The sequence below is a fragment of the Tiliqua scincoides genome, chromosome 6 (assembly GCF_035046505.1).
Source record: "Tiliqua scincoides isolate rTilSci1 chromosome 6, rTilSci1.hap2, whole genome shotgun sequence".
Taxonomy (NCBI): domain Eukaryota; kingdom Metazoa; phylum Chordata; class Lepidosauria; order Squamata; family Scincidae; genus Tiliqua; species Tiliqua scincoides.
The window spans coordinates 18800373-18812727 of NC_089826.1; the positions used below are offsets into that span (position 1 = coordinate 18800373).

The 12355-nt window shown below is 43.1% G+C and overlaps 1 protein-coding gene across 4 annotated transcripts in view; it reads left to right on the top strand.

Moving 5' to 3' along the window:
• The window catches only part of RAP1GDS1 (Rap1 GTPase-GDP dissociation stimulator 1), a 109938-nt gene extending 103325 nt beyond the window's left edge, over nucleotides 1–6613 (top strand). For all 4 annotated transcript variants that reach the window (XM_066632848.1, XM_066632850.1, XM_066632849.1 and 1 more), the window contains 2 exons: nucleotides 2138–2266; nucleotides 5877–6613. In XM_066632848.1, coding sequence (XP_066488945.1) covers nucleotides 2138–2266; nucleotides 5877–6004 — 257 coding nt within the window. In that variant the 3' untranslated portion in view covers nucleotides 6005–6613. The remainder of the gene's footprint in view (nucleotides 1–2137; nucleotides 2267–5876) is intronic.
• The last annotated feature ends 5742 nt before the right edge of the window (nucleotides 6614–12355 follow it).

The following is a 12355-nucleotide window of genomic DNA, read 5'->3' on the forward strand; positions in this document are numbered from 1 at the left end:
CCTCACTCAGTGCTAACCCTCTATATTCAGTTCAGTTGCCTTTTTCTTTTATTTTTTAAGGATTGTCTCAGTTGGACAAAAACGTATCCAACAATCAAAATCAACAAATGCTTTCAGAGAATACATTAGATCTGTGGAAGTGGGCTTATTCATGCACTTCCCCCACCCCAGTAGTTTACAAGCAGGTTAAAATGAACCTTAATCCCCATAAGTGCCTACTTCACTGCAGTGGCCCAATTCAATTATGGGCACAATTCAAGGTGCTGGGTTTGACTTTTAAAACCCTTTACAGCTCAGGACCAGGGTATGTGAGGGACTACCTCCTTCCATACATTCTGACCCATCCTCTGTGGTCATTGGAGGGAGCTCTTTTAACCATGCCACCATTGATGGAAGGGAGGGGGATGGCAGCGAGAAACAGAGTCTTCTTAGTGGTGGCACCCTAATCGTGGAATTCCCTTGGAATTAAGAACGGCTGTCTCCCTGGAAGCCTTTTGGCTGGGCTTTAAGACCTTTTTATTCAGGATGGTGTTCGATAACTGACATGATGAACCAGCATTTTAATCAAAATGCAGTTTTTAACTACGAGTATTTTATGTGATCCATTGAGATTTTGTTTTTTTTTTAAGTCTTTTTTTAGGGCGCAATCCAGAGCACCCTTTCGGCTGGCGCAAGTCCCTTGCGCCAGCTGAAGAATGTCACAGAAGTGCCATAAAGCACTTGGAGGAACAACCTCCTGGCACTGACGTGAGCCCCAGAGCCTGGTACAGTTGCATCAACCAAGCTCAGCCAGCTAGGGGCCGGGGCAGAGCATGAAGAGTGCAGGGAGGAGGTGGGAGGGAGGCATTTAGGGTTGGGGGGAGGATGAGCAGTGGGCGTTCCTGGGGGGAGGGTGAAGAGCCAGATGTGTATGCCAGATCCTAGCCTTGTTCCTGGGCAGTCCGATGGCGCAGATTCAAGTAGCCCCATTGGTGCTGCTGTGGTTCTACCCATACTAAGGAGAAAAGCCTTCCCTTGCCTTGGGCTGACCCACAAGCAGCCCAAAACGTGCGCTGGATACAGCACAGGCCTGCTGGCCTTCCTATCCCAGCGCAAGTTAGGATTGCGCTGTCTTCAGTCTAGAAAAGAGGTGCTGAGGGGGGACATGATTGAGACATACAAAATTATGCAGGGGATGGATAGAGTAGATAAAGAGATGCTCTTTTCCCTCTCACATAACACCAGAACCAGGGGACATCCACTAAAATTGCATGTTGGGAGAGTTAGGACAGACAAAAGAAAATATTTCTTTACCCAGCGTGTAATTAGTCTGTGGAACTCCTTGCCACAGGAAGTGGTGATGACATCTTGCCTAGATGCCTTTTAAGAAGGGATTGTACAAATTTCTGGAGGAAAAATCCATCATGGGTTACAAGTCATGATAGGTTTGTGCAAGTTCTTGATTTTAGACATTGCGTACCTCAGAATGCCAGATGCAGAAGAGGGCACCAGGATGCAGGTTGTGTCTTACTGTCCTTTTTTTTTTTTTTTTGTAAAAAAAATGAGTGTCTTGACATGACAGTGTCTTACTATCTTTTGTGCTCCCTGAAGCAGTGGTTCTCACACATTTAGCACCGGGACCCACTTTTTAGAATGATAATCTGTCAGGACCCATCAGAAGTGATGTTATGACTAGAAGTGACATCATCAAGCAGGAAAATTCTTAACAATCCTAGGCTGCAATCCTACCCACACTTACCCAGGAGTAAGTTCCATTTACTATCATTGTTAAAAGAATATACATAGTAGCTTGTTCAAAGTACAGGTCTGTAACATTTCCCCAAATGCAGTCACATACCATGGGAGCATCAAGTCTATTAAAAATAAAATATTGAAATGAATGGGGATCCACCTGAAATCAGCTCGCGACCCACCTAGTAGGTCCCGACCCACAGTTTGAGAAACACTGCCCTGAAGCATTTGGTGGGCCACTATGAGACACAGGAAGCTGGACTAGATGGATCCAGCAGGGCTCTTCTTATGTTCTTCATTGTTGTTTTTATATCATGTAAGCTGCCTCAATTGCCCTTACTGGGAGAAAGGTGGGGAACAGATAGATAAATAAAATTTAACAACTTTGTTTTCTTTGGATTCACAGCCACTGCAGAGAAGGATCTTGAAAGTGCTCAGTTAGTGCAGATTTTACACAGACTGTTATCAGATGAGAGGAGTGCACCAGAAATAAAGTACAATTCCATGGTGCTGATCTGTGCGCTGATGGGGTCAGGTAAGTCCTTCCATTACTCAACTTTATCCAAGCCTCCAAAAAACCATGGGGAGGGGCAATTGCCCCATTACATTTTGTAGAACAGGACCATGAGCCTGAGAACAAGGATTTGCCTTCTCATAATGTGGGAATCATGTTAAGTCTACTTTGGCTTTTTCTACACTGATTTCCAATAGCTCTTTCCTGGACCTTCCTTGAGTTGCTGGGGACTGAACCTGGGACCACTGGCTAGCAAAATCCTGAGATAGGGCCCTTACAGTTTTTCAGATGAAGTACTTAAGGGCCCAATTCAACACTGTGCATGCTGGCTTAGCACTGGCACATACTATCGCAAACATGCTGCAAGGCATGTTTGCAAACCTTACCATGAGACCATTGGGCACAAAGAGTGGGGACAGGTGGGAGGCAGGGAGGAAGCATTCCGGCGCAGAGTAGGGGAGTGGAGGGCAGGGAGAGGGCGGGGAGGAGACGTAACGGGGAGGGAGTGGCACGAGAGGGGAGCGGAACTGGCAGAGCTGAGTTCCAACACGGGACTCCTTGATTCTGTGCTGGCTCAAGAGCCACCGCAGAATTGAGTAGCCCCATTGCGGGACTACATCCCATTTCCCATCCCTACGAACCCTACATCCCATTTCCCCAAGGAGCCGCTGCGTGCTGCCCAGAGCGCGTTGGATGTCATGGTAGCCATTTTGGCACCATGGTAGTGCAGGATTGGGCTGTCAGTCATGTGTCAGCTCCAATCCTACTAAAGTTGGAACTACTGAAAGCAAAAGGACCTGGGCCTGGTCTCCACGTGTAGGAGAATGAGGAGGTGGATTGAACAAGGCAGGAGATAGTGGTTTTTCAAAAGCTTCTTCATGTAAAGCTATCACTTGCACAAGTGTGGACCTGACTGTATGCCACTGTAGGATGAGAACTGGCTTAGCTATGTAACTCTTTCCAGTTCAGTTTTCTCATCTCATATCTGCTGCAGTCATTACAAAACGAAAACATAAAAACGGCGCATTTAGTTAGACTGACACCTATCCAGACAATATCCTGTTTCCAGAAGAGGCCTAGATCCATATGCTCAAAAAAACAAAAAACAATTAATAGCCTTCAGACATTTTAAAAAAAAATGAGGGCATTGGAACCAACTGGAGAACTGCTGCTGCTGGAGAACAGCTTTGAATAACAATTTTCCATTAATTTAGCTGTTGCTTGCTCTCTGATAGTGCAGCACTTAACAAATTAGTTAAATGCTGTATAGAAACAGACCTGCCAACTCATCGTCTGACTATTGGAACCAGATTTTTAAAAAAGAAAAAATCCCAAAAGCTAAGAGACAGTTACAAAAATGGGCATGGTTTTGCCTCACATGTGCTTTCTTCGATTTCTTCTAGTTTTTGACAACTAGAAACTGCTCCTTTCAAATTAGGGGAGAAGCAATTCTCCCCTTCTTTTGGCAGCCAGAGTTTTGCAGCAAAAGTGTGGAATCCATGAATGTTTCTGTGAGCAGGTCAGCATATATGGACTCCTTAAGCCGCCTATGAAGTGAAAAATAGTATTGGCTCCACATGCTGCAACCTTTTATTTGACAAATGCAAAAATTACTGTTTATAACCTTTGCTACTGTTTGAAGATTAAATTGTTAAATTTATGTCAAATCGTGTTAAATTTTGAAATTGTTTTGTTTTGTTGCAATGCATCTCCTCCCCCAAAGTCTGTCTGGGTAGGTGCCTGGGCTATTTTGCTATTGTGATCACAATCTACATTGCTGACAAAGGATTCTTCTGTAGAGGGTGCTGCTGTCACTGCCTTTGCTGCTGTGAATTAGAGAGCTTTCCTGTTCCAACAGAGTCCTTATGTTGAAGGAGGATAATAGGAAATGTAAATGTGTACATAGCATAAAAGAATGAAGGGAAAGCAGAGCATTCATCACCATCAACATCACTACTGTGCATCAAAACAAGAGAATAAAATGAAAGGCCCAAGACTTGGAGGCAGCTGAGCAGCACTGGTTTGCTACTGGAACCTATTAATACCCTGAAAGTAGCACCTGCTGTAGATATCAAGCTATCCTGGCAGGAGGAAGCATGTGCTTCACGCTACAGAATAGCCTAGATGTGAAAGGCACTTTCCATTAAATTGGGCAGGAGATAAAAAGGTCTTTCGTCCTAACTTCCACTCTTCATGTTTACACAGGGGGGAGTTCAAATGTACAGGATGATTGGAAGCAGGTTTGGAGGGAAGCTGGCAGGAAAACAAGGGCCACAGTCTGCTGCATGGAAAAGAGGCTCTGTCGGCAGTAGAGCTGATTAAAAACAGCTCTGTTGGTTAGTGAGCACCTTGCAGTTTTGTGTGCCATTACCATTGCCTACAAAATTCCCTGCAGAATAAGGTTGTTTACCTACAGTTTCCTTCTACACAGTATCATCCTACCGACAGTGCCTAAGGCAGCTTTTCATTGCCTCTAAACCATGGAGACTAATTTATGCAGCTTCTAGCTGTGTTAGCTGAATTCAAGATGTACTGGAAAGACAAACATTTGAGCACAGTATATTTGCATTATTTTTCCCCTTCCTGCTTTCCATTGTTGATGCAATGTAGCTGATGCTAGTCTCACAACTCTCTCTCTCTCTCTCTCTTAATTAAGAGTTGTGTGAACAATAACAATATAGAAGCTTTGGCCTAACTCAGTGCACGGGATTTTTTCCCAATACTGTATTAATATACTGTATTAATACAGCAAACAAAGAACCAGATGCTGCACTGTTAGGTTATTTCAAGGCACTATTTAAGGGCCATAGAAAGCATTCAGCCAAAAATGGCACAATTTAATAAGCAGATACATGTAGGTGAGTGGCTGGACTAAGTCTTTATTATCACCAGTTATGTCGTAGGTGTGGTACTGACTATGTGGAGGACAAAAATCTTCAGCTACCCTTTCACTGCTTCTTTCTATAGACACTAAGGGCCCAATGCTATCCAACTTTACAGTGCTGATGCAGGCACAGTGCAGCCCTGAGGTAAGGGAACAAATGTTCCATTACCTTGAAGAAGCCTCCATGACTGCCCCCTCCCCCCCAGAATGCAGCACATCCCCCATTGGCAAGTCTGCATTGGCACTGGAAAGTTGGATAAGATTTGGCCCTTAAGACTGTGTGTTTAGGTGAAGGAATTAGGTACTGATTAGTATTTGCTAGCACAAAAAGAACAAACATCTACCACAACCCCTTTAGGTACCTGTAGAGCTTGCTTTTTTTTTTTTCTGCAAATAGGCATTTCTTATTTGGAGCATTAAAGGCCTTTTAGCCCATGAAAATTTCAGCAAGGGAAAAACATCATGGGGTGGGATTGGGGAGGGAGGTGTCTTGACAATGAAAAGCTGGAAAGTAGCACCAGCTCTTTGTGCAATGCTGGGATTGGCTAGAGAGGCAATTACTGTACAGATAAGTTGAGAAATTTGTTGTGTGAACAACTTAGGAAACTTGAAGATGACTTCCACTGCATTTCAGCTGGCTGAATTGTGTGTTGATGAGGCTCCATTCATGTCAGCTTCCCTGGGAAATCCAGACAAAAGAACAGCTGGGCCCAGCAGAAAAGTAACAGTTTTGCTTCTGTTTGACAGAACTCCTTCACAAGGAAGTGCAGAGCCTGGCCTTCCTCGATGTCGTATCGAAACTCCGCAGCCATGAGAACAAAACGGTTGCCCAGCAGGCTTCCCTCACAGAGCAGAGACTCGCCGTGGAAAGCTGAGGAAGGGTGCCCATGCCACACAGCATCTAGTCACGGATTTCACCTTTTGTCCTCTGTCCTGCTGCTGCTCCCACTGTGTCACTCGTGCATGCATGTAACATTAAACCCCAACACACACACACACGAATTGAACTGCTGTAGGTACCTGTCCAAATAAGATTTCTAAAGCACACCCATAGCCGATTGTCGTAACATGATCCTACGTCTCTCACTCACTCACAGACAGAAAGACAGACAAACACAGGCTCCAGCCTTTATCGTTCTACTTGTATTCTTGTTGCTTGGGCCACATAGTAGAATGTGCATGTTGAGTTCCTATTATAATGTAAAAGTGGTACTACATTGGTTACTCCTCCCCTCATACCCTAACTCTGTAACAGTGTGCTGCTAACTTAGGGACAAAAACAGGAGGCAGCAAGGCCACACTGGACTGCCTTGAGGTGCGGTTTCAGGGAAGGGAGAAAAAAGCTCCACTCTGGTGCTTTAGAAACAAAAGGGGAGGTTGAAAGAGGAGGTCTTGCTGCTCATTCACTGGTCTTGCCTATTAATGTCAACCCCGTGGTACCTAGAGGTAACAAATAAAAGCTCCAGTGCTCACAGTTTACCCTATGCTTTGTTGTCTGCCTCACCATTTATCTGGAGAGGAGTCCAGATACTTCTCGGTCTTAAATGCTAAGCAAATGGAGAAGAAGAAGAACCCCACTGGATCAGGCCAAAGGCCCATCTAGTCCAACTTCCTGTATCTCACAGTGGCCCACCAAATGCCCCAGAGAATGCTAAGTTATAATAAGGGTGCCAAATTTCCAGCACTTATGCAGCTGTGCAAATGGGGTGTGTGCTGCATCCTGCACACAGTGAAGTGAAAGTTTGTTCCTTCATCTTAGAGCTGCATTGGTGCTGGAAAGTTAGATAGGTTTGGCCCCTGAGACATACAAGTGCACTGAGTGGTGCATATCCTAAAAAAGGTTTAGGATGAACTGCAACTCAGGTGGTACAGTCTTAATTGACAAGACTGCATGCAGCCTGCAGGACTGCATACCATGAATACACTTTGGGGACTGCTTGTTTGACTGCATGTCTCATCTCAACACTGTAACATCACTGTTCTCCAACTACTCTATAAGGTGGTTGAAGCCCCTGAGAGGACTGTACTACTTGCACATTCAAATTTGCATTAACAATGACACAATGTCAGTTTCAGACACTTTGTGCAACCTAGTCTCTCTCACAGCCAGCAATCCTGTGAGATAACCCTCCTTTCCTCTGTAATAATTTAGACTTTTTGCAGAGGGTAATAAGGGAGCTCTCAAGTGTGTCCTTGGCATTGTTTCCTATTTTGGAATGAGCAACTGAGATTCAAGAAGTGAAGACTCTCTCCCGACATGTAAATTTAAACTTAATTGGAGTTGGGAGACCTTGTGGAAAGGAAACAAACTAGGTCATGCAGCAAGGTAGAATGATGTCATTTTGGGTAAAGGAGTACAGATACAAGGATCTATGGATAGACGGACATGAGAATTCTTATCTTCTAAGATCCAACAAACCTAGAGCCAGGTGTGCAATCACTGAAGAAAGAACTCTGCGACCAGAATAGCTGGATTCTGTAACCTGTATACAATATTCGAATTAAGCATTCTTCTTGATCTAACAGGCATCATGACAAGGTGCAAGCAAATCATATAGGGCATTGAAACTCCTTCATTGGCAAACTTGTTAAAACCAGCTGACCTCTAAGTACCTCCCCCAGCCCCCTGCCATGTGTTCAAGAATATTTGTGCAAAGATACTCAGAAACCTAAATTCTGCACACATCACTTGAGTCCTACTAGATCAGGCTCAAGTTCCACCCACTCCAGCATCTTTCTTCTGCCATTGTAAGATGCCTATAAGAAATCCACAAGCAAGCTTTGAATGTGGTAGCCCTCTGATAGTCCATTCTGTGGCTTTTCTTCACTCCCAACCTGAATCATAGTCCAAATCAGCAAGGGCAAGATTCTACATCCTTTAATTGGTGGAGATGTTTCCTTACCTGATCCTGCTGTTTAGTTTTATTAGACTGTATTAGAACTGGTTTAGTTTTATTAGACTGTAACATTTTTGTACATTTGAGTGTGAAGGGGAGTAGCCAAGTAGACCCAAATGTCACTCAATTTTATTTATAAAACTGTAATTATACTAACAAATTGATATAAAATGATTTACTTCAAGTAAATACAGAATACTGCACAACTAGTAAAACTATATAGTCCATCATAAATGTATTAAAACATTCCTAAAAATTGCATCTATTAAAAAAAAAAATACAAAGGGCACAATGAACAACCACTTCCAATACCTTAAAACACCAAGAAGTTTGTGTTAACTTCTATGTATAGGTCCAGTCACATCCACTGAAATCTGCATGGGCTACAGTATACCAAATTCTAATATAAAAGATGACAAATAAGCAAAATATATCCACTTTTGGACTGAGGAGTGACTAACTGGCAAAGAGACGACACAATCTCAGTCAAACTGTACTGGCATGCAGTTCTGTTATAACAATACTTTCCATCAGTAAGTGTAATTGGCTTTTACAATCAATTTTGCAACTTACAAGACTCTCTCAACACAGGAGAATACATTCATATAAAAAGAAACACAGCAAAATGGTAAATACAGTGAGTGCCCTTCATTGTGATGTGCAACAATGTAGGGAAGAGTCACTTGGAAGAAAGTTAGGATTTGTGTATTAGAACCAGGCAAAATCATAGATTCCCATTCCCATTCATCTTCAAAGTCTGAGTGTGAACAGAACACATTGGTTTCAGGCTCATCCTTGCTAGGCACATACTATGCAGTCAAACACTTTACAGGTACAGCATAGCTTATTTTGTCATCATTCATACTGTAAGGAGCATCTACAGTGGTTCAGTATGACTGTTCCTTAGCTTTGAGGCGCTTAACCTTTACCAAGAACACACTTGCGCACACAGTTTGCCCCTCTCTAGTGCTTCCCCCTCAGTGTACTGCACCAACTTAAGACAAATCTCAATGATGTCACACCGGTAAGGCCATTCTTGGTTATCCAATAATGTGTAGAGTGCATTGCTTCTCTTTCCGTGAGATTTGCAAATGAGAAGAGCCAGAAGCCAAGCATGCTGCTTGACTCAATGCTTCCCTGTACTGAAGAACGTGCTGTCATGCTGAAAATGCTCAAGTGTATTTCCCCTCCCTCTGCCATATTCCTAACATAATTTGCCACATGAGGGTTTAACATGGTTGAAAAAAGGGAAGAAGATAATGCAGTTCTGCCTCATGTGCCCATTGATATCCATGTGTCATGAGGGATGTCTGCCTACTCATCCCTCCTGAGAACCAGAGCTTCAGCTGGGATGACTCTTTGAAATGGATCTGAGACACATTGAGAGGGAACAGGAAATGGATCCATAAACCCCTAGATGGCCTACAACAGATGTTGATAAACAAGAATCAGAAGAGGAAGCACCTGTTTCCAAGATAAACACAATACCCATTGAAAGGGGAAAGGGGGTGCTATTTCCAGACTTATCACTAATACTTCCCCTAATTTCTCATTTCTTCTTATCTTGTCCTAAGAAAGTCAAGGCTCCTTTACCCTAAGGACTAGATTCAAAGTTGAGCTTTTCTCCAGGAATATGTTTTTGGAACAAGTCCTGTGGAGCATCACATAAAGATGACTTAAAATTGGAAAACAAGATGCAAAGCTTAGGAAAGAGCTGGACAGAGGCCTGGAGGAAGCATTGTCTCTATCTACACATCACTCGTGTAACACCTTCCACCTCTATCCTCTGAATCAATCACATTTTCCTCCATTGAGTGGTTATGTCCAGACCTGACCAGAAAAAATGTATATTCAGGAGCTGTGTATTGACATATCCTGAAGTGGGAAAATACTTTAATGTAAGTACATATTCTAACCACATTGTCTATAAGTAAGACTGAGAATTCAACTGCTAGAAAGCATCAAGAATGAAGTTTCTCCAGCTGTTCAAAGCCTAACAGCTGGTGTTCAAGGCAGGATGCACACACTGAACACAAAAAATTCAGAACCATTACAGAATTAAGTAGGTTTCCTTCAAGGAATGCATGCATGCTGGCAGCACAATCTGCCGTCTAGTCCATGCCTGTCTCAACAACGGAAGGACACCCATACAGTCAGGTCAATGCAAGGTGCATAGACTTCTACAGCTTTCATGAAAGCATGGCTAGTTTAATTTCTGAATTGCAAGCAGAAGAGTTAACAGGTGCAAGGATAAGAAAAAAGTGGTGGCAACTCTCCTAGGAAAGGAAAGCTCTCCTAGGCATCTAGCATAGTGTTATAGCCCAGGAATGAAAGAACAGCCCTGAACATCACTCTTGGGTGGTGCTTGGGAGGAACAGACAGCAGGGTGATTGTGATGGAACAGCAGGCCCCATCCATATATTTGCTGAATTATTTTGCATCACGGTCATCAGCAGGTATGCATTCAAAAACGAGGAGGCTCGGTTTCCTCGTCCAATAAATTTTTCACTCTTTTGGGCAACTGATCTGTGAAGATAGAGATTCATTCTTAGGACAGAACTAGTCCTAAGTAGAACTAGTAGATAAAGCATTCGTATTTCAGTTGACAATGATCACTGCACAGAGCAGGTTGCAGGAGTTCAAACCAGCTCCTGGCAATAAAAATGTAGGCAGCTCTCTTGCCTATTTTGCTAAGCTGCATTTTTGCCAGGTATACACTAGATGGCAGGCTATTAAAGGGTTCCAGGCTCACACCAATGGCTACATAAAGCTTTTACATTCTAAACATGGCCAGGCATACAAGTCTCATACACCCTTCTCTGTATAAATACACATTTATGATTAATCACAATCCTGTGCAGAGATCGGTTCATTTGCATGCTACTATTTACATTTCAAAAAGATTATTTACATGCCAGATGGAATCTACTAATGTCAGGTTCCAAGGCATTGATTTCGCAACAAATTAAGCATCTCACAAAAAGATCAAACGGACGGACTTCACTCAGAGACGGGAGAATCAAAGAAAAGATTTCCACAACTTCAAACCAGAAAGGCTAGAACTGGAGCTAGGAAACTTGAACAAAGAACCACACCACAAAACACAGAGAACTTTTTCTTCCAGATGTTACAATCAGGTAAGCAAAAATAGTTTAACCAACAACAAAACTCTACAGATCTCTAAATTCCTCTGCCCCAATTAATTCACTGGTCCAAAAAGCAACACCTAGCGGTGAGCGCAACATGAACTTCAACTTCAAGTTTGTAAGAATTGGAAGGTAACTTTGGGACCCAGGCTCTTCTGGTGCTCTATGAACACACAAACCTAGCAAATACAGAATTTGTGACTAAGAGCTCCACGGTAAGTTAAGAGGCAGTCAGGTTCCCAAACCAAAATTCATCTGTGGTTCGTTAAACTGGATGCCTTGATCAGTCATTGCACAAGAAAGTTCCCATACCTTCTAGAAAGCAAGATGTGCATAATTGCATCTCTGTAGTAGGATTTCTTTGGACACAATGCAAACGGCAAAAAAGACCTGAGTAGAGAAGGGGTGGCGATGGCGGCTGGAAATACTGTGTTTGGGCCTGTATTTGATACACAGATCTGGCTTTAGAAGATCTAAAAAAAATCATATTTGAGGATTCAGGTATTTAAAAAAAAGTATGGTTTTGGTGATTTCAGGTCCCAAAATTCATCTTCTCTCCTTCATATATGTCTCAAAACCCTACTCTCCCTCTAGCAGTGGTATAGCTACAAGGGGTGCAAAGCACTAAGTTTTGCAGGAAGCCTCACTGTGGCATGTAAGTGGCCCTTCCCCCTCCCCTTCAGAGCTATTCTAGGCTTCTGTTTTGCTCTAGTGCCCGTAATGGCACCAAAGGGGAGGGGCCGCTTGAACACCGTGGTGAAGCTCCCTACAAAACTTAGTGCTTTGTAACCCCTGCCATCTATGCCACTGCCCTCTAGACTCCAAACCTTCTCTGAACTTCAGTAGCCTTTAAAAGGGGATAAAAAAGCAAAGTAGCAACAAGCATTTAAGATGAAAATGAATGTCTGACACACTGCAAAGCAGCACATAGCTGCCCATGCTACAGCTGGTTTACATTCCCATTCCCTATCAGATGCTGCTGTGCACTCTATATCCGTTGAAGCCAAACTTGCCTACCTTCTCTTAAAAAAGACCCATCTGCACTGTCTGGTCAAATCTAATTTGATACGCATGACTACTGCTGCACAAAAAAAACAGATGCTTAGTCTGAGATGAGTTCCACAAGTTTCTTCTCAAGACAAGCTTGATAGTGCACTGTCCTGACCCTGGTTGACATTTAAGG